This window comes from Miniopterus natalensis, chromosome 16, assembly GCF_054644295.1.
Source record: "Miniopterus natalensis isolate mMinNat1 chromosome 16, mMinNat1.hap1, whole genome shotgun sequence".
In the NCBI taxonomy this organism is placed as follows: domain Eukaryota; kingdom Metazoa; phylum Chordata; class Mammalia; order Chiroptera; family Miniopteridae; genus Miniopterus; species Miniopterus natalensis.
The window spans coordinates 38,049,261-38,072,255 of NC_142096.1; the positions used below are offsets into that span (position 1 = coordinate 38,049,261).

Genomic DNA, 22,995 nt, shown 5'->3' on the forward strand with positions numbered 1-22,995 from the left:
TTGTATACATTTGCTTTGGTCAGGAATCTGAGTGTTTCGGGGGGTTGTCTTGTTTGATTTTTCTTTGTTTGCTTGTATTTTTAGCTTTCATGGGACTCAGGCAGGATAAAGCCACACACAGAAAGCAACAGGGCCTGGTTTGGCTGACTCCTGATGTTTTTTAAATACCTATGGCAAATATCAAACTGTTGGGTGCAGGGGAATCAGTAATACCCTAGATTCTTTTTGTCTAGAATTGGTGATGACTAGATGAATTCCCAGGCCCCTGCTGAGGCAGGAAACTCACACAGGGTTCCAGAACCCTTTCACAGATGCGTTTATCGCCAAGACAGCACTGCCAAGCTGCAAGCTGCAAGCTGCAAGCTGCAAGCTGCAAGCTGCATACTCACTGTGCGAGTGGGACACCCGCTTCGCCTTCTGGCAGATGTGTGTTGCATTCTTCAGAAACCAGGAATAGTATTCGAGGCAGTACCTAGAAATTTAAACCAGAGTTGAGAGCAATCACTATCTTTTGTGGCTGTTAGGAGACAACCAGGATTTTAAAGTCATAATGGACAATTCTTCAGAGCAAGGAACCCCCTCTCCATCTTTTTGGGGTGTGGGAGGAGAGGTACAGAATGCGTCATAAAGGGCTTGTACTTTGGGGTCACAAAGACTTATTTTTAGTCCTAGCACCACTGCTTACTAGGATGTGTGACTTCAGGGGAATTACTTAATTCTCTGGGCCTTAGCTTTTCATCCATAAACAGAAGGCAATAATAGAACCTACACTGTGGTGGTTAAATGAGATGACATTTGCAAAGTTCCTGAATAGTGCCAGGCTTGTAGTAGGTGCTCAATAAATGATGGTGTTCACCTATCTGTGTGTGTGAGAGCACAGTGCTGTTACAGTTAACACGGCAGCAAAGACTTTGCAAAGTAATACGCTGCTCTTGGCTGGTGTCGGCACCATTGCCTCAAAGGGCTGCAGGGAAGTAGCACTGATGACATTATTAGGGACAAAGGATTTGGGACAGGCTGTGTGACTTGCTCACTGTAGGACTCTGGGAATTCACTTCCCTTTCAACCCCTCACCTGATGTATGTGGAGAGTGGGCTCAACATTCTCTAATTTCTCTCCCAACTCCATCACTTTGCGATTCTATCATACTCTGGGGAGCAACTAACTACTCAAGAAAGTTAGCTGTAAAGATTTCCCGGGTTCTATCACCCTCAATTTAAAACTGAGGAAACTGAGGCTCAGAGATAAATGGATTTGCCCTAGGACACACTGCTTTCAAGTGGTAGAGTTGGATTTAAACCCAGGAGCACATAACCATTCTACTAGGCAATAAGACCAACATGAGTCAGGGCCCAGCTAGGAGAAAACAGAACCCAGGTGGTTTTAGAGAGGAGATTTAATATTGGGAATTAGTTAAAAAGGGGTTACAAGAACTGCAACCTATAAAAAGGTTAGGAAAAACCAACAGGGAAATACTGTTTAAAGTAGAAATAAAGGGGGAGAAAATTTCTTGGCTTCTCCCCTCTCCTGTTGTCCAATGTCCTGCCAGTATCTTCCACTGAATGAACTTATAAGACATGGGCTGGAAAGGCATCCTGGGAAATGTGAATTGAACCAGTCAGCCACCCAACCCCCCTCCCCCCCAACACACACACGTTGCAGAGCAGACTAGAGAGAAAGCAGAGTGGATCTGAGAGTCGAGTGAAAGATGACCACCACCAGGGCTACTTTTGCTGTGAGCATGTGATCTCATATTCTCAGGTGACATCTCCAAGCCTTGGCCAACAACCTTTCATGTCAAGCTTGGTCAACAGCTGACAGGGCCGCTGGGTATATGGTTGCCACAGCTACAATGTATCAAGGATGCTAGAGGTGGTGTTTCACGTGGCTATGAAAGTGGGTAAGGGAGCAAGGCACCAACAACCACCAGTGTATCTTCATCTGTCAGCAGCCACTGAGTGCAGCTTCGCGGGCACTGTGCAGGAACGAGTAAGTGTATTATTCCATTTCGTTTCGACTCATTCTCACAATAGTCTGGCAATATCGGCGAGAATGCTGCTACGCGTATACATGAGTGGAATGCCTCCACCTTGCTTGTTAACACCCTTGGATCTATGGATCTTGCTTCTTGCCCTCTCTGGGTGGAGGAAACAGTCACATTCATTAAGGGATCCCAGACCGGGGCCAGAAAAGGGTGATAGGAAAAGGCTACAAACCTGAACCTGAGGCTCAGAGCCAGTGGCTAATGGAGATTGGAAAAGCTGAAGGATCCAATGAGTAGACTGAAAATAACATTGAAGATCTGATAGACTGACCTCAAACCATAGAGCAGAACTATTTACCTAGGCTGCTTGGTTCTGGGTTTACAGCCAAGAATAAATTCCAGAAGACAGATTGCATATCAGTGTTCAGGGCAAGAAAGTGTCCACACCTAGACCTTCTTAATAGAAAACCAGTCTGCCTGCTAATCTTCTTACAACCTTTTCATTTGGTCTGCAAAAGGCTGCCAGGGATTTATGAAAGAACTGTAATTTAAATGGGCATGTCCCCTGACTATGATCTTCTAGCAAATTTCACCAGGCTAAGGCCATTTGGGTTTCAGGGCCACTCAAAGTCCTTTGTAATCATTCCACCAGATATGACACAGTTCAGTTCAATTCAGCTCTGCTCAACTTGACTTGGCTCAACTACACTTATTATGTCAGACTTTGCACTTGGTTTCTGGGAACCCAAAAATGAATGAGGATCCATCCTGGTTCTCAAGAAGGTGACAGTCCCTGGAGAGTCCATTCCTTGAGGTGGCCCTGTCACATGTCTGTAGATTAGTTCATGCTTGGCTGCCTGTGGCCCGTGGAGAAACCAGGCACAACAGGAAGCGTATAAATACTAGAAAAGTGTCATCTGGCCCAGGTTACCTCATGGTCTCCATCCTGGGGTCCGTCCTCAGGCTCATGCAGAGGCATTGCTGGAAAAATCGGCACAGCTCCATCAGGCAAAGGTTGAGCTTCTGGGCGGCCAACGGGAGAGGAGCATCTGTCATGGGCCCTTCTCTGAGGAGCCGCTGAGGACACCCTAGAAGACATGATCCCAGACCATTCAAACAATAAAAATTTAACAAGGATCTTCCCTCTGTGAGATACTGTGCTAGGTGAATATGGACCTGCCCCTGATCTCAGGTGGCTCTGAGACAGACAGGTAAACATGGTGTTGGTTCACCACTGCCCAGGAAAGCTGCTGTGACAGGTCTGAGAGATCAAGGAGAGGACAAGCGGGGATCCAGTTCCTGGAGGAAACCAGAGATGGGTTTTACTGAGGAGTAAATATTCCACAAGGATCTGAAACACTGAACAAGCTTCAGAATAAGATAGGTTTGGGCTCAAAACTGAGTCACTTTTTAATAGGTAAGACTCGCTGAAAGTGGTTAATGAAGATAACATTACCTACCCTGCAGGATCATTGCAAAGAGAAAGTAAAAATAGGCATAACCCAATGCCTGGCACAAGTAGGACCTCAATAAATATTTATAGAGTGTAAGAATGTGTGGTGTCCAAACCTGTGTGGCACACTTTTTTGTGAATGGACAGACTCATTTATTGGAAGATACCAGAACCCCGTTATTTTATATTTATATTTCTCATGGGGTGGCTGGATGGATAGATGGATGGATAAATAGAGCTATATAAGTAAATATAGATACATAAGTATAGATTCAAATAAAGATAGAGATGTAGATACAAGGATATAGAAGGCAGGATTCTTTGGAAAAGACATTAAAGCTGGGAAAAATCGAAGACAGCAGAAGAGGAAACCAAATAGGAGCTAGATTGACTCTATAAAAGAAGCCGTCGGCAGGATTTACAGGAGCTGAGCAGGGCTGTGAGGACAGGATCTGCAGACAGCACTCATTCATAGGGACTCCAGGGCACGTAACAATGAAGGTGCAGGTTCAGCCAACTTGTTTTCTCAAAGTCAGGCTGACAACTGCCCCCATCTGCACCGCTGGTGAGTCTCTTTTGAATCCCGGGGCCAGAAAGGGCTATAATTTCCTACGGTAACATAATCACATCTCTGTGTGAAAGGCCCATTCACCACGGGCTGAGAGCGGAGCTGAGGCAGATCTGGGCTGATATGAAAAAGGAGACTGTGCGGGCTCCAGCATTTAATAATGCCCTGTTGACACACGGCTAGGGACGTTCAGGAAACCGGGACCGAAAGGCATCCAGAGCGGGAGGGGCCTGAGGGCTCCACCAGCTTTGAAGGACGCACTTCATATCCGTTTCTCCCTTATGGAAACTGGCTCGACGGGAAGGAGGAGGGTGAGATGCCCCAAAGCTGGGGGCATGCGGCACAAACCACAGAAACTGGACACCCTGAGCCTCCGACAGCCCGGGCCCCAGCCCAGGAAAGGGTTTCCTCTAGAATTTCATAAGAATTAAGTTTGCAGGGATGGGCACAGCAGCGTGTCCTTTAAAACAGAAAACAAGTCAATTGCACCCAGAAAACGGGGGTTGAATTTTTTGTCATTCAGTCTCCTTCCTGTAGCATCAGGCCCGTTAGAAGAACACCCTCCATTTGTCAAGCGCACGGCACGTTCTCAGTGGGCGTTCACTCGATAAAAGTTGACGGAATGAAATTACGCGGGGCTCTAGAGCCCCAGCTCACTTCCACACGTTCTCTTGCTTCAGACAAAGCCCCGTGGGGGAAGGACAGCTTCACCGCCCGCAGTGATTGCTATTACTCTCGCTCTGCGGCCGAGGCTACTGAGTTCTGAAAGCCGAGGGCCTGGCCGCCTCACCAGTAAATGGTGGGCCTGGGGTCTGAGTCCCCGCAGCCTGACTCTGAACTGGTCAAACACACAACCGGATCCAAGACAAACAAAAGCAATGGGAGTGACAGGCACATACTTGAAACTTGAACTTGGTGGGGTCCAGGAACGAGGGCTGGCTCTTCTCTGGGGGTAAATGGCCATGGGAGATCACCTGCAAGGAGCAAGAATGGCCTCAAAAATCCAAATGAAATGGCCTTGAGTTATCCAAACAACCAGGGAATCATAGCACCTTAAGGTAAAGAGTTCTCGAAATCTATGGGAAAACTGTGGCCAAGAAAGAGGAAGTGATCTATTCAGGTTCACAGGCAACTTAACAGCACAGCAAAGCTGGTTCTCCTGCCTGTCCTCCTGCTGGAACCAATAAAGAGCAATAACCAGCTCAGCCTGCGGCCGGGCCCCCCAGCCCACCGCAACCCTGCCCCTAAGCTACGTTTCCTGCCTGCGGTGTTGGGTTTCTCTCTCCAGCGCACGTCCTTACCTGTCTGTGGATATCTGGGGGCCGGTGCTTTGGTTGGACTTGAAGTCTGTGTGCCAGGGGTCAGTGTCCCTGAGATGAGATGAGAGAGAGGTGAGCCTGCGCTTCTCAGGACGCTTGATCGGGAGCAGGGGCCCCAGGCCACCAGTGCTGCCCGATGCAGCCAATGATGGTTTTCAAGCCAGGTACCAGGCAGGGCACTGAGGATGCAGACATAAGAAAGCAACAGGAGCCACAGCGGAGGACTCCCCGTGTCCAGGAGGAAATGGCAAGTCCCAGCAGTAACTGGGGTACAGTGTGTCGGTGCCATTAGAAACCCACTAATGCTGGTCACTGCGCGGGGGTGTAATGGTGTCACCCAGGCAATGTCCAAGCACAGTGCTCCTCAGCAAAGAGAAAATGACACACTTCTCACTCGCCTGAGTCTCAGTACACATTCACTCCATCCCCCTTTATAAATTGCCTGTCCTTTTCATGGCAGGGCATGCGCTCATCTCAACAGTTCTTGTGATTATAAAGTCCTGGTTTAAGGACCACAGGGCATGATCCTTAGTGTCAAGATTCTGGCCTTTACCCAGGCCAGTGTGACTCAGTGGTTAGAGCGTCGGCCTGCACACCAAGCAGCCAGGGGTTCAATTCCTGGTCAAGGGCACATACCTGGGTTGCAGATTCATCACTGGCCCTGGCCAGGGAGAGTGCAGGAGGCAACTAATCGATGTGGCTCTCTCATATCAATGTCTCTCTCTCTCTCCCCCTCCCTTCCACTCTCTCTAAAAATCAATGGAAAAAATATCCTCAGGTGAGCATTAACAATAAAAGGATTCTGGCAAAGCAGCCCCCTTATAGGGAGTAAGGGAGAGGAAGGTGAAATGGCGATTTTCCTGGTGGGGCTAAGTGGTAGGAGAGGGGTGAGGCTGGCATTCACGTGAGCAAGGGAGGCAGGCACCCAGTTCAGCTGGGGTGGGGACCTGGGGGCAGGTGACAGCGTCCCTGAGACAGAAGAAACGCATCAATTAGTGAGCAGCACGGGGTCCAGGGACCAGGGCAGAGGAAAGAGCATAAGCAAAGACCCAGAGAGGTGAGCTCGAGGCGGTTTGCTGTGGCTGGAATCCAGCAGGTGACACGGAGGGGTGAGGCGAGTAGCCTCAGAGCGTGAGGCCTGACCCCTCCTGGCGTGGGCTTAGGTAGCACTGATATTCCGCATGCTCCTCTGCTGGGCCCGCGGGCCAGGCAGCGTTGGCCTTAGCCCGGCTTTGGCTCTATTTAGCCCACTGCGTTCGTACCAGAGACGGGTCAGCATCCCAGAGTGGGTCAGCATCTCTTTCGATTCCTTCTCAGGCATGGGCTGTAAGCCCCTGAACAAGGAAGGGTCAGTGGGTGCTGCTGCCTGGGTGAGTTTCTAGTAACTGAGCAGCCTTAACAACACCCTAAGAGCAGGGCTCCCTCGGCTGTGATTGTTATTCACAGTTTAACCACTACAGAATAGCAGAGGATTCAAGCTGGAAGGGACCCGGGGGGAGCTGCCGCGTGCTCTCCTGTGGCGGGCGGCCTATTTGTCACTGCTCTTTCCGAAGCATGTCTCCTGAAGCTGGCCGCGGCGCTGCCACGGGTGCAGGAGGGCAGGGCGGTCATGGTCAGTGGCTCACTGGCTCCACGACGCTACCTGCTGAGCCGAACACCTTACAGACATCGCCTAATTCAGTCCTCACAGCCGCTCTGGAAAGCGGCTATCAACTCTTCCATTTCGAACAGGAGAAAACCAGGACTCAGAGAGATCAAGAGAACTTCATGAGGACACAGGCCATGGCAGAGTCAGGATTTCAACCCTGCTGTGTCTGAAATAAAGACCAGAGCTCAGAGCCTCAGGGCTGTGCTGGCTGCTGTTGTCCAGTTGGCCAACCCCAGAGCATTAGCGTCTATTTTCCCCATGCGTGTATGTAAGTCACCCTTGGAGGCTATCAAAATTGTTTTTCCAGATCTGTCTGTGTGATTGACATTACGAGCCTAAAGTCGAGGCTAGATAACTATGCCCCTTAAAATGCATCTACTCTTTCCCCTCTATTTCTTAAGAAATTCAGGAAAAGCAAACTTAAGGAAAGCCTACTGGGTTTCAAGGGAACAGGAGATTAAGGACACAGGCCCTTGAGGAGAGCATGTCCCACAGGGGAGAAAGGTCAAGTTCAAGGACACTAACAGCCCAGCAATGATAACTGTTACCATCCACTGACTGGTGACCATGGAGGGAGGATCTCTGGCTGCAGGTATCAGAAGAAGTGATTTTTAAAATAAATAAACTTTTTTTTCGGTCTAATTATAAGATTAGAAAATATGGAAAATTCACTGTATTGGAGTGAACAGAAAGAAAAATTTTCTCTACTTCCCAGATATTGTCAAGGTTAACATGTTGTGAATTTCTTTTCAGTCTTATTTTGTTTTGTGTTCTATTTCTATGTATTTTTATTGCACACACACATGTATACACACATAAATGCATATACATACATACTAGACTTGGGATCACACTTGATAATTTTTTAAGTGCCTTTTAGAACTCAGGCCTTCTCCATATTACATGATTACATATTAATACTCTAATTATATTCATGGATGTGATTAATGTGTATGCTATATTATACTGCATATGCATGATGCATATATAATTAAAACAATGGCATTAATATACTAATTAGTATTAATATACTAATACTAATATTAATATACTAATACCAAGGCAGCTGAATTGCCTGGAGTAAACAATGTTGGCTTCTTGTGGAAACTTGTCTAATGGACAGTGAAATGGAGAAAGGAGAAAAAGTTGGCGAGAGGGTACATAAAAGAGAGAAGAGGTTGAAGATTCCAGTGAGGAAGGAGTTTTCATTCATTCATTCATTCATTCACTCATTCACTCAAAGGTGGGAAGAAGGGACGGGGTAAAGAAAGGAGAAGAGAGCGTTTGCTTTGTGATTTTTAACTGTGCTGCTAACTTGTGTTTTATTACTTTTTTCCACGTGTATTATGTTTCAAAAATTTAGAAAAGATTTTAAAAACAGACAACGTTAAATTTAGTTTAAAAGTGGGGGACTTGGGAGAGAACATCTTCTCTTACCTGAGGTTGGGCTAGACCGGGGTGGGCTGCCTTTTGTCCTAGCAGGAGGCTCTGAAAGGTTTCCTGTGTTCCTGGTCCCCTCGGCCTCTGCAGGTGATGTCACTCCGGAGGAAAGTGTTTCCCAAGGAGGCCCTCCAGGTGTTTCTTCACTGATAGTCTGAGTCCCCGGCATAGGCAATGTGGAAGCCCAGGCCTGCCAGCTATCTGTCACCCATGGAGTTGTGGCCACCCTCCTGGTAGCTGCACAAGTGACAGTGACAGAGCATTTATACACTGGATCACTTTGATTTGGATATAAAATCGATAAGTCACTGAAATGTAATCACAGGGTAAATGCATTGTGCATGCATCATAGAGATATTTAGGGACTTAAACACTACCAAGAACTGGAATAAATGGACCAAATTAAACATTATTTTTCTAACTACCAATTTTAAAAAATATCCAAATCCCTGGGACACCCAAGCAATCTCAACATTATTTCAAACCCTCTGTCATAGTGTAAAGGCTATGGGGTTGAGGTGAAGGGACCTAGAGGGGTGAATTCTGCTCCTGCTTCCTCCATGCTGTAAAATTTGGGGCAAGTTACAAAACTATTTAGTTTTATCATTGAAATGGAGATAATAACAATACCCTGAAGTATGGCAGGATTGTTATTAAGACAAATCTTCCCTCATTGGTCTTTTAAAGAACCGCCAGAGATTCTCACTTGTTCATTCCCATGGTAGGAATTAAAATTCATTTTTTCAGGTCTTGCAAAGCGAATCCCCTTGGAGAACTTTAAACCTCCAAGTTTGAAGTTGCCGTCTTCAAAATACTCAGATTTCTTATCCAGAAAATGGTATATTGATTCATTGATTTCAATATGCTTTATTTGACTCTCATTAAAGTAAAAAGCATATATGGCTGCCTCTCGCCATAGTGTTTTCCTCTCTCGATAGTGTCCGGCCCAGTAGTTGCCTGTCATGTTATTGTCCAGCCCCATAGCTGCATGTCATGAGAGTTAGGAGAATCTAAGGGCATATGGTGTTTTATTTTTTAATTTATTTGGGTAACATTGGTTAATAAAAGTATATAGGTTTAAGTCAGGGGTGGGGAACATTTTTCTGCCAAGGGCCATTTGGGTATTTATAACATCATTTGTAGGCCATACAAAGTTATCAACTTAAAAATTAGCTCCCAGATTTATTGAATTTCGAGTGCCCCTTGAGGTTGCCTTGGCCAGGCCAGAACAAATGATTTCAGGGGCTTATACAGCCCGAGGGCAGGACGTTACCCAACCCTGGTGTCAGGCGTACAGTTCCACAGCACATCATCTGTATAGTGTATTGTGTGCTCACCACCCCAAGTCAGGTCCCTTTCCGTCACCATTTATCCCCTCTGTGCCCCTCCCCTCTTCCCACCTCATTTGCCCCCTGGTAATAAGCATACTCTTGTCTGTCTATGAGGTTTTTCACCCAGCCCCCTCCACCTCCCCCTGACAGCCATGAGGCTGTTACTATTTTGTTTCCTAGTTTATTCTGTTCATTAGATTCCACATAGAAGTGATGCCACGTGGCACCTGCGCCCCTCTGGCTGGCCCCGCACACGCAGTGCTCTCCAGGCGCACCCAGGCCCCGCTGCCGGGCGGCATCCCCCTGGCTAAGTGCACCGGCTCTCTATCCGCTCAGCTGCTGTGGGCCCTTGGGCTGCGTCCCCATCTTAGCTACTGTGAAGAAGGCTGCAGTGGGCATAAGGGTGCATATATTTTTTTGAATTAGTGTTTTGTGATTCTTAGGACATATTCCCACAAGTGGGATCACTGGGTCAAAAGGCAGCTCCATTTTTAATTTTTTGAGGAAACTCCATGCTGTTTGCCACAGTGGCTGCACCAGTCTGCACTCCCACCGGCAGTGCTCGAGGGCTCCCCTTTCTCCACACCCTCCCCGACACCTGTTGCTTGTTGCTTTGTTGAAGGCAGGCTAGCCCTCCCACAGGCCGGAGGTGAGACCTCATTGTGATTTTAATTTGGATTTCTCTGATGATTAGCTAAGTTCAGCATTTTTTCATATGTCTATTGGCCCTTTGTATGTCCTCTTTGGAGAAGTGTCTATTCAGGTCCTTTGCCCATTTTTAAATTGGATTGTTTGTTTTGTTGGATTGTGTTTTATAAATTCTTTTTAAATTTTGCATATTTAAAATATGTTTTGTATTGCCCTCAGAGGGAGAGGGAGAGAGAGATAGAAACATCAATGATGAGAATCATTGATTGGCTGCCTCCTGCATGCCCCCTACTGGGGATCAAGCCCACAACCCAGGCATGTGCCCTGACCGGGAATTGAACCGTGAGCTCCTGGTTCATAGGTCAACGCTCAACCACTGAGCTACACTGGCCGAGCAGAATTTTGGATATTTAATCCCTTCTCAGATGTATGTTCTCCCATTCAGTGGGTTGTCTTTTCATTTTGTTGATGGTTTCCTTTGCTGTGCAAAAACTTTTTAGTTTGACGTAGTCCCATCTGTTTATTTTTTGTTTCCCTTGCCCGAAGAGATGTATCAGAAAAAATATTGCTATGACACATTTCTGAGATTTTACTGCCTATGTTTTCTTCTAGGTCTGCTGCCTGACTCTTATTAATTCTTACCTCCCAGGGGAAGCTCCCTCTCTGGGCTCTCCAGGACAATAACTCTTTGGAGGCTGGATCATAACTGTCAGTTTACTTGTCTATGTCTCTTTCCCTGGCCTGCGAACTCGGGAAGAAAAGGGAACATTGACAGAGCTGTGTTGTTAACAGCTAGCCTGGTGTCTGGTATTAAATATGTCTGAATGAATGAATGAATGAATGAATGAATGAATGAATGAATGAATGAATTCTGATGATTCTGGTCCATTGCTGGAGCTCATTGACTGGAAGAGTTATCTCAGTTGTACCTTTTTTCCAAATAGGCTAAGTACACGTTTTGTGTCTTCAGTGACAATACTACTGATGGTGTCCACAAAGATAGTGGGGGAGGAGGAACCTCTTGGCCAGCCATCACTGGTAGCTTCTCACGCTGGCATCATCATTGACATATCCTTGACATCATTATCCAGCCAGCTACAAATTAACCTAACCCCCCCATAAAATGTTGAATGCATTTCATCATTTAGTGTGAATTTCAGCTAAATGCTTTGCTGAAATAAAAATACCTTTTTGCTGCAATATATTTCAAGTGTGTAAGAGATTCTCATGGGGGATGCTGGGTGAGGGGTCCTAGGGAACTCTCTCTACTATATCTGCAACTTCTTGTGAGTCTGAAACTATTTCAAAATTTAAAAATTATACAAATAAATGTTAGAAGGACATATATCAATGACACTTGTCAGTATGGGACCTATACTCACTCACATCCATATGAGAAGAAAGGGGTTGGTAAAGAGAGGAAAAGATTAAGTGAGCCTAGAGGGCACAGGACGGTGAAACAGGGCAGGAGAGGAAAGGGAGAGAAACCTTACCCGAGCCCAGGAGGGTGGGAGTGACACTGTCTGGAGTGGCCGTGGCCGTGGCCGTGGCCTTGGCAAGAAGTTCCAGAAGCCTGTCTATGTTCACGGTCTGCTCTCCCTCTGAAGGACGAGTTGTCTCTGTCCAGGGAGATGTTCTCGGAGCAGACACGCCGGTGCTCTGGGCTGTGCTTGGAGAGCTTGTCCTTGGCAGGGTTTGCTGGCTCGCGGGTGTGAGCTCTGAAGTCACAGCGGTCCCCCTGGTAGCTGCATAGTCAGGGAGACAGTCTATGCAACTTTAACATTTTTGTCACCTTGGGCATAAAGAACTGTTGCATCACTGAAAGGTCACCATCTCACAGTAAATACTTAGAATGCAGAGATTCAAACCTTACTCAGACCAGCATCATATATCACCAAAAAGACGCTTTCTCCTTGAATGACAAATTAATCTAAAATAGCAGTCTCTGAAAAAGCCATCTGAAGAGGTACAGTGAACAGAATGCAAAGCTGTCAGAAAAAAAGCACAAGACTATAGGGAGCAGAGAGGACTGTGGAAGACAGGAGAAAGGTGGCCTTCCTAATGGCGAGGATGGGGGCAGCAGCTACTCAGCACCAGTTGCTTGTTGCCATGGGTGAGGGGGAAGATGATCCAGGGCTGCCAGATCTTTTGCAAGAAAAGAAAAAAGAAAAAGAAATTCAAAAAATAGCAAAATCTTCCTATTTTAGCACAGTATATATTTTAGCGCAGTAAATAAAATACTGCGGGCAGCATTCAGTGTTCGGTTTGCTAGGAGGGAGCCTGGTCTGGAGACTCTAGAGCCCGAGTTGGGAGGTTTCCACTCACCCAGGACACCAGCCAGGCTGCTGGTAAAGGTGTAATTGATAACCGGAGATTTCTCCACCATCTCCCAGAAGTCAGACAGGTTCCTTCCTGCAAAGATCCCCCGACAGGTTCAATCTGCACTCACCTGCTGGTGGCTGCCTCTAACTCTCAGCCGAGAGAGCTCGTCCAAGGCCGGCTGGGGCTCACCTGACTTTCCTGTCATCACACAGATGAAGATACAGTCGGATTCGTTTGTCTGACTCACTGTAAGGCAACAGCACACTACACTCAGCAATGGCTCCGGAGCTGTGACGTCCTCGTGCGAAATGAGAGTTAAGCTAGAAACCCGTAGCGCAGGCCGCGGCGGGAAAATAAGGCCCCTGCTCATTTGAAGGCAGCCCCGGCTTTCCGGGGCTCCGCGGGGTGGGGTGCAGCATGGTGTAACGGCTCAGGGCACAGCCTCGGGGGCAGCTGCCCGGTACATCAGCTCTGCCACTTACCAGCTACGTGAACAAGGGTGAGCTGCTTGACTTCTCTTGGACTCAGTTTACTCATCTTTAAAAGGGTGAAATTACCATCCCATAGCTCCTCATTTGCAATTTCCAAATCCCCAAAGCTCTGTAAGATGGGACGTTTTGTGTCATTTTGGTACCAAAACTCATTCAGTGGCCAAACCTGGCTTGACAGACGTGAGGCTATTTGTGGTCTTTTATCCAGCCCACGTGGTGTGAAGGGTCAACCTTCTGCTACGTGAATACGGGTGTCTCTGATGACAGCACCGCCCCGGGGGCTGCTGGAGGTCACAGGATGCTCTATCATGGCTGGTGCAGCCCCCCTACTACACCTTCAATGGTCTAAAATCTTCTGAATTCCTGAATTTACTGTCCCTTTAGGGACCGTGGATGGGTGGTCACGTATCCCTGGTAGGATGGCTATGATGATCCCCTGAGATGTGCGTGAAGCTCTAAGTTGGTGCCTGGTAAAGAGCTATAATAATAATAATTGTTGTTGCTAATGTGCTACTATTATCATGTGTATTAGCATAGTGACCAGGAGCATGAGCTTCAGACCTAGATCGCCTGGGTTAGAATTCCCTCTCTGCAGAATGATCTGGGGCGGGTTACTTAACCTCTTTGTGCCAGTTTCTTCACTTCTAAATCGCGGATAAGTTGGGGATAAATATAGTGGCTACCCGGCAAGAGCGTAGTTAGGATCCAATGAGGAAATACATGGCAAGCCCTTAGAAGACTCCCAGGTACCTAATGACATCTATTATTATTTCTCTTTTTTCCTATTGCCCTTTTTCTAAAACAGTAGTTTCTCCACAGTGTTGCAAACCATCCTTCTGATGAGCCCAAGTGTTGGGCTGTTAAATAGACCTGTGCTTTGCAAACTGGGACCCCAGGGATTGCCTGAAGTTCTATGAAGCCCCCATATAAGTGAGGCATGTCTTCTCAGTTCTATGTCAGATAAATCTCAATCTGAATTCTGAACAACCTTGAGCAAAATATTCAACCTCTCTGAACCTCAGTTTTCTCATCTTTAAAATGAGAGCATAGCTGTTCAACAAAAGCTGTTTTCTTGAGTCTGCCTAGATTTCCCCCAACTTTGAGCCTTGGATTCTACCTCCAATGTTAGCTCTGATGGGAAGATGGAACCTTCGGATACTGGTAGTTGAAACTGGACACACTGATTGTCTAAATAAAACTTACGCTAATGTTCCTGGCAGCCTGGCCTATTGCAGGTGTTGGGGCAGGGGTTGGGTGGTCCGCTGGGTTTGATTATACTCCATGGTGGATGCCACATCTCAAATTTGAAAAGTGTTTTCAAGATAAACACACCTGAGAGGATGGAGGTCGACTTAAAAATCTCTGTGAGGTAGCTGGTAGAATTTCCAATGATGTCCACCAGGAGGGCTGTGAAATCTGCAAGACAGATTGAGCAGGTTTAAATTTCAGAGACTGAGGGGGAAAGTATATTGTATTTGGATATTTCAGAGTAGATTTTACAAGTTCAATTCAGTTCAGTAATTTGAAGAATATTAACAATCATAAAGAGAAATACCACTAATTATTTTTAATAGTCTTAATTTCAGGCAGGCAGAAAATGTTTGCACCCACTGTTATAATCCCCTTTCTCTTCCATTGCCCTCTCCTCCCAAATCCTTGTCTGCCAACCCCAAAGAGCTGTGCGGGTCAAAATTGTTGAATGATGGTTTTTCTGATTTGTTTTCCCCGTTATCCTGTAAACTTCTACATGATCTGCAATACCCTTCCTGTCTTACCCCACAATTCTGAGCTCATTTCCCGTGACTCTTCACCCTGGCGTACCTGCTTCAGCCCACTGGCCTCTCCAGTTCTCACTCTGCTGCCTGGGCTTTTGCCTGGAACACTCTTTCCCCAGGTACCACAGGGCTGTCTCCCCACTTCCTGCAGATCACCCCTGAAGCATCACCTCATTAGAGAAGCTTCCCTGATCACACACAGCAACCCTGCCCATCACTTCCCTCCTCACCATGTCCCCTGCTTTATTGTTCTCACAGTCACTCTATTAGCCAACATACTATGTGTTTTCACTCCATTTACTTTTCTGTCCCTCCTACAGAATCTAAATTCGATGAGAGCAGGGGGTGCCCCTTTTGCTCAGCGTGGCACCCGCACATGTAGAAGAGTGTCTGTGCTCAACAAAGAATGGTTGAATGAATGGATTAGTGGTGAGAGAGTAATTTTAATTTTAATTTTTCAAATTTCTCTAAATATAAGGGACATGTAATACTTGTAGTTGTAAAAGTAATGCATGAATAACTCTCAATGAAAAAAAAGTCAGATAATACAGGGCCCCATTAATCAATATTTTCCTATCCAGAACTTACACTCCAATCTTCTCAGAGACAATTGCCCATCCGGTGCCCATTCATGGATGTATTTTTTCATAGTATCCTGCATATTATTTTGTAGCTTTCTTTTTCTAATTAAAAATGTCATGGAAATTTTTCCATCTGTAGGCCAAATCCGGCCACACCAATTCACTTGTATTGTCTCTGATTGTTTTCTGAGGTTTGTTTATACCATAGACTATTTAAACCATTTTCCTAAGGATGGATATTTAGCTTGTTCTCAGGTTTTGCTATTAAAATAATGCTGCATCAGCATTTTGTTCTTATTTCTCTGTGCAGACATAACTATTTCTTTAGAATAGCAGTTTTCAACATTCTTCATCTCACGGCACATAAACTACTAAAATTCTACCCAGCACAGCAGGGCGTGGCTCAGGGGTTGAGCGTCGACCTAGGATCCAGGGGTTCGATTCCCGGTCAGGGCACATGCCCGGGTTGCAGGCTGCAGCCGATCAATGACTCTCTCATCATTGATGTTTCTATCTCTCCCTCTCCCTTCCTCTCCCTCTCCCTCTCTGAAATCAATAAAGATATATTAATTAATTAATTAATTAAAATTCTGCGGCACTCCAAAAAATATATTATGCTTTTTGCTGATCTGAAAAAAAAAAATAGGTATACTTTTGATTCACTCACTCTGGACGGCTATTGTGGTGTTGGCCATTGTCACTGTTTTATCTGACCCCCTAAGGGGAAAGAGGTCAGTGCCCCTGACTAAACAGTCAGGTGCTGCATGTTTAAAAATCCCTGCGGCACTCGGGTTGGAAATCACTGCTCTAGGGGAAAAGCCAAGAAAAGAACTTTCTGAGACAACGAACGTGCACATATTAAGCATAAGAGATACCGCCCCGTTTTCCTATCTTGCTCTAAGAAGGGGAGATGGGCCCAGCCTTGGCCCAGGGAGCACCAGTGAAATGGGGGCCTGGAGACCCGGGGGTCCCGCCCACCTGAGAGGCCGCCGGTCCTGTCGCTTAAGCAGTAGCAGTGGCGCGTGGGGAACTTGGCCTGGTCCGCCGGCCGCAGGCTCGAGACTGTGGAGAGAGGCGGCCACACAGCGGTGCTGACGCGGCTGTCCCCGCCCCGCTCTCGGCCCCCTCCCAGAGGCACTTACTGTTGTAGATGGCCACAGAGAACTTGTGGAAGGCAAAGGAGCTGTAGGAGGTGATGCTGAGCAAGGAGAAGAATTTCTTGCTGTCTGCCAACGACATCGAAATGGAGAGACAATGCCTGCTGGCGGTCATAAATAACCAACACACCTTCCTAAGCCCATCGTGGGAATTACCAATACAAGGAACACATAATGAAATAACTAAAAAGAATAATAGAGTTGAAAATAATAAACGCAAATGCAAAAATGCGTGTTGTGCGGCTGCATTCCCTGGCCTGGCCCAGGGCTCCGCGGTTCTCTCAGGACAGTGATGCAGAGCAGCTGGCGCCTGCGGGGGGCTGGCACCCGGCTTGCCCTCCATGTGCTGGCACCCGGCTACTTCCCTGGGTGCTCCCCTCCCGCCCCGAGTTAGGCCGGACCACACAGCCTCCACTCTGAACGCAGGGGAGCTGGGCCGCGGAGGTGGGACGCGTCTGGCCCGGTCACACACAGTCCAGGGTGAGGTTGGTTCAAGACCCAAAGGGGCCTGGGCTGTGCTTTCAAGAGGAGGTTACCTTTTAAAGCTCTGCTCAGCATCCTGTTCACCACCTCGGTCAGGTTCAGTGCAGACAGATCGACGGACCTGGCGGGCAGCTCTGGAAGAGAAATGGTCACTCGCTCCGGTCGCTCAGGCAGATGCGCCTCCTCTTTGGACACTGGCTGAACTCCTCCCTCACCCCACTGGGCACAGGAGGGCGAAGACACCGGCAGCTCCTGCCTCAGCAGGGGACAGCAGCAAGTTAGAGCAGAGGGGGAGGTCTGGGTGCAGCACCAGGAGCACTTACTCAGGAGTACTTATCCCTGCCCTGGAGAGGGTAGGGGTTGGTGGGAAATGCTTATACAAATATAATGAGAAGCCCGAGGAAATGAGCCGGGTTCTCACCATGCTGGGTTTGGAACTAACCACCTTGCTGGACAGACGAGCTCAGGCCTTGCTGGGCGTTGGCGTCACTGGAAAGATACTTGTTTTTCATACCACAATTCCTATGCTTGGGCTCCTTCCTCAGATATTCAGATATAATAGACCTGGGATATGGCCCAGATATCAAGACCAAAAGCATTTTCACTTTTTCTTATGTATCTTAATTGATTTCAGAGAGAGGAAGGAAGAGGGAGAGAGAGGGAGATAGAAACATCAATGATGAGAGAGTCGTCATTGATCGGCTGCCTCCTGCACACCCCTGACTGGGGGTCAAGCCCACAACCCAGGCATGTGCCCTGACCAGGAATCGAACTGCAATCTCCTGGATCCTAGGTCGATGCTCAACCTCTGAGCCATGCCTGGCCGGGCAGGACCAAAATCAATCGATCAATCAATCATCACCCAGATATTGGTAGTATGCAGCTGGGTGGAGAGAGGCTGCTGGGTTAAAATCCGCCTTGTCCCTGCTCTTCCCTGAAGCTGTGAAAACAATGGCTTTTACTTAATGTTCAGATACCTATCAGGCTAAAGCAATGCGAAGACTGGATAGAGGCTGTTATCTCACTGTGGGGGTAGAATGGGGTCCTGAGAAGTGGGAGAATTTTCTCAGCAGCCCAGGCCACCCATGGGGCCCCACCCCTTTCTTTCCTTTCCTGTCCTCTAAGGGCAGACCCTGGGAAGAGAAAGACTTCAGGGGAGAGATGGGAGCCTCCAACCCAGCCCCAGGTTGCTGGAGAAGCCTGGGAGGCCTCCAGTGCTTGGTCCTTAGGCTAGTGATCGCAACAGTCACTGGGGACAGTGTGAAAAGGCAGATTCCAAGTCTCTGTTTGAGACTCTAGTCTCCTTGGGCCACATGTGGCCTTGAAATGCACATTTTAATAAATAGATGCTGGGGGGAGCTCATCTGCCCACCCCTTTACTAAGGTAGGAAACCGAGGCTCAGGAGGGAAAAGAAACTTGCAAAATGTGCACTACTGAGCCCTGGTAACGAAGGGGTCATGACCTACTTCTTAGAGCTCAGAGCACTGGCCCTTCCAAACTATCAGGCCACTTGCCCACACGGCAAAGTTCATGGCATCAAAGAAGAAAATGTCAAAGGAAATTTTGAAATGGCAAAGACATTCAGTCATTCTTTATTCATTTAACAAATACTCTGAGGCCCAGAAGCATGCTAAGTGTGGCGTATAAAGAGGTCAAGGAAAAGCACCAGGTTTCCACCTCCAAGGTGCTTACTGTCTGTGGCTCAGGTGGGAGGAGGGAGAGTCACGTGCAATTGCAAGTGAGGAGCATCAAACAGGGAACAGTGGGATGCTGTGAGGACCTCCATTGGGGCACCCAGCCTGGTCTGGGGAGATAGAGAAGGCCCCGGTGGATGACGTGAAGCTGAGATTTGGAAAATTCATTGTTTTGGATAAGAAGCCATTTAGTCATACAGAATTTGTTACTATTCTAGTTGCAATGATTAATTTCCATGTTGCCTTCCAATGGAGAAAGTGCTTTATGCCCATTCTGTAGATGGAAAAACCAAGGCCCAGGGAGGCTAAGAAATGTATTCTGACTTACAGTGTTGCAGCCAAGATTTAAGGCTGGCCTAGTTACCTGTTGCACCAAGGAAAGCCCCAGCTTTTTCCTTCTCAACTTCATTTCCAGACACTGCAATACAAGTTTACATGAATAAAACAGTATCACGGAAGCTCAGCCTCACACAATTTATAACATCCTCACAAGTCATCCTGTCCAACACTCCTTGGAAGGGTGAAGAAGCTGAGGCCCAGAAAAGGGGAGCGATGATCCTGATTCCCACACCTGCCTACTGGCCCTATTTCCCCTCCCCCCAGCCCCTGGCAATCACCTTTCTTCCTTCTGCTTCTGTGACTTTGACTAGTTTAGATCCTCCGAGAAGTGATATCGTGCAGCCTTTTTTCTTTCTGTGTCTGACTTATTTCACTCAACGCAGTGTCCCCCAGGTCCACCTACTCCGCTGCATATGGCAGGATCACCTTCCTGCCCATGTTGTGTAAACACCCCACTTTCTTTTCCCGGTCAACCTGTGAATAGACACTGAGGTTGTCCCCTGCTTTTCAATTTCCCTGTTGAAAGTCAGGTCCAGTCTACTGATTATCAGGCTTTTGGGTTAAATACCAAAGCTTTGGGTTAGAGGCAGGTGGGAACTATGGGTTCCCTTCGCTACAGTGTGGATGTAGAGGGGCGGGTGCTGGTTATGCTACCTCAAAAGGAAGCCTGATGCCCACACTTACTATCCTGCGGGCCCAGGGCTTTCAAACAAGCCGAGCTCTGGCCCGGAGAGTTCCGCTCCCCTCTCGGTGCTCTGAGCAGCTCTCCACCCTAGAGCAGCCGCATTGAGGCCTTCGGGAGGCGCTGACCCCCTTGCTCATTTCCTGGCCAGGAGGCTCAGTCCTCCAGGCAGGTGAGGGACTAGGGTCATCTGGGTTTGGGATCTCCAGGCTGTGGGGTGCGGCAGCTGCTGGGCTTGCAGGATCCCTACACCTGTCCAGCCGGAATGATGGGCCCTGATCCATCTTCCTAACCAAGGACTTTCCTTAAACACCATTCCTTTCCCCCCAAAATTATTTCTACCCCTCCCTTTTTATAATTACACCCCCTGGGTGGATTTGATAGTATTTGAAGTGCACATTAAATTCCCCTGAGGCAGGGGTTCCTGAATAGGGTGCTCCACAGAAGCATTTGCAAATACATTTTCAGACAGAGCATCTAAAACTATTGTTCTCTTTTGGATAAAAAGACCATCATTGTAGTAACTTAAATTACAAGGCGTTGGCACTTTCCATGCTATTCACTAGTATTTTTATCACCTGTTATCCTCTGGTTACCTATAGAGCAGAATTGTTGTCACCAGGTAAAGAGGAGAAAATTGGAGGTTCTGATAGGGGACATATTTACTGAAAATTACTCTGCTTAGACACAAAAATCAGCATAACTGCTGCCCCCCGGGGCGGGGCAGGGCAGTGGTGGGCTGGGGGAGTATTTCAACTTTATACACTTTTTACTATTTGCATTTTGAAGCACATGAATGTACTAATTAAAAGTAAGTGAAATTTTAAAAGGAAAGAGTAATCTCCATCTCACTTCCCCAAAGTATGCAAAAAAATTACCCTGCACGTTTAGCAAAAAGTTAGGAACAGAAAACCAGTCCTTGACCCCTAAGTGTCCCTTATGTTGGGATGCATTCACCATCTTGCTGCCCAGCCAATTTCAGACCACCAAAATATGCAAAGAAAGATGGAATTATTACAAAGGATAATAGTGGCATGTTACAATAGCTCCCAATGTGAAATCTTCCATTGCTAATAGGATGTCACAGTCTTTGTGAGTTTAATAGGATCATGAGAATCCAGGAGTTCCATGAACCATAAAGCAATGAGCAACTCACAGAAACTGTACCTATGACTGTTAAAGCTTGAGATATAGATACAATCCCCATTTTACAGATGGACAGAAGCTCAGAGAAGACAAGGAATTTCCCCCCCAAGACACAGTGAGCTAGGTAGGAACACCCTCCTGCCCATTTACCTGTTGTAGGTAGGAATGTCGTGACCTTTTCCTTCTTGGCTTCCCCTTTAATAGCAGACACTGAAGTTAAAAAAAGCTTTCATCAGAAAAATTATAATCCAGACATGACCTTAGAGAGAATTATTCCAAAATACTCATGTTAAAGATGAGAAAATTAGGACCTGGAATGTTGAAGCAACTTGCTGAAAATCCCACACGTAATTTGTTCATTCATTCAATCCTTTAGTCATCAAATATTTATTGGCCAGCTAGAATAATACTAATGATTGATAATGTTATTCAGCACCTGGACTTGAACAGGCAGTATGATGATAAATGGATACAGACTCCATCCTTATGGAGCTTCTATTCTAGGTGGGAAGGCAGACATCAAGAAAATGAAGACTCCGGATACTATTATAAACAATGTCAGATACTTCAAAGGGCACTTGGAGGGTGTATAACAGGGAGCCTGATCTAATCGCAGTGATCTGAAAGCTTCAGCTGCGATCTGAAGGCTGGATATTATGTCAGCAGGTTAACTGGCAGAAGGGTTATTCATTGTAGAGCTAGCATGTGCCCAGGGTCTGAGATGGGCATGAGTGTGACTTTAAAGAAGTGAAAGAGGCCAACAGTGATGGGACACAGAGAATGAGGAGGTGGGGACTGAAGGAAGTAGCCATGGCAAGGTGGGCAGGGTCATGTCTATCAGGTAAAGGACTTGGGATACTATCCAAAAAGAAGTAGGAAGTCATTGGATAATTTGGGGAGGGGCAGGTGAAAATGAGGGAGGAACTTGGAAAGTGACATAATGATGAAATTTCTGAAAAGATCAGTCAGGCTGGTGAGCGGAGAATGGATGTTGGAGAGAAGGGAGAAGCAGGCAGCTGATTCAGAGGTCCAGGAAGGAGAAAACGATGGTTTGGACAAGAGTGGTCACAGTGGAGGTGAAGATAATTCTGTTGCATAAACAGCACTCAATTGCAAAAAATCAAGGGACAAAACCAGAAATGGGGTTTTATTATTGCCATTTAGGTCCAACTCATTTAGGATTCTGGCCTGAAATGTTGGCTGCTGCCAGTCTCTAAAGCACAATGAATACCCAAACTCAGTATATAGAACAGACGCTTCTTGAACTCTGACCAGACCCACCTGTGTTCCAAAAGGACAGGACACATGCAAGGCCCACACACAGCCTCACAGGAGCACCATGTACCAGGAAGCCCGGCATGTTTGTGATATCTGGACCACCAGGAAACAAGAGCGCAGTTGGAGGAAAGAGGCTGGACTACTATCCACATCGATTCAGAGTATTCTTGAGAACACTGCATGGGGAGTCATTAGAAACACGTTCTGAAAAGGCTCTGTATAGTTAGGCTATGCTGAGGTAACAAATTAACTCCACAATCTCATTGGTTCAATTCAACAACAAAAGTTGATTTCTTGTTTGTAATCCATAGTTGCTGCATACGAGTGGGAAACTCTGCTCCATGCAGTCACTCAGGGACCTGGCTAATGGAGGCTCCACTGTCCTGGAGTTCTCCATCTGGTCCTTGTGGCCTCCTCAGTCATAGGTTCATTGTGCAATGGAAAGGAGAGAGCTGGAAGACTATGTACCAGCTCTTGAATGCTCTGGAGGGAAGTGACACACTCGCTTTTATTTACAGCCCATGCCAGAAGTCCTGTGGCCCTGCATAATAGCAGATCTGGGAATCTGAGAGGGGCTTGCATGCCTATTCTGGGAGATTCAATGCCTCTTCCAAGGTTTGTCTGGAATGTTTAGATGGGAAACATCCTCCAAATA

The 22,995-nt window shown here is 47.0% G+C and overlaps 1 protein-coding gene across 1 annotated transcript; it reads right to left on the minus strand.

Annotated features, from left to right (window-relative positions):
- Positions 1-282: 282 nt before the first annotated feature.
- HHLA1 (HHLA1 neighbor of OC90) lies at positions 283-22,422 on the minus strand. The gene is given in 16 exon segments (XM_087825189.1): positions 283-472; positions 2,916-3,072; positions 4,905-4,979; positions 5,307-5,375; positions 8,410-8,649; positions 11,885-12,136; positions 12,717-12,803; positions 12,903-12,959; positions 14,537-14,620; positions 16,539-16,634; positions 16,637-16,786; positions 17,254-17,348; positions 18,288-18,333; positions 19,260-19,313; positions 21,213-21,272; positions 22,344-22,422. Coding segments are annotated over 16 exon segments (1,791 nt in total).
- Positions 22,423-22,995: the final 573 nt, after the last annotated feature.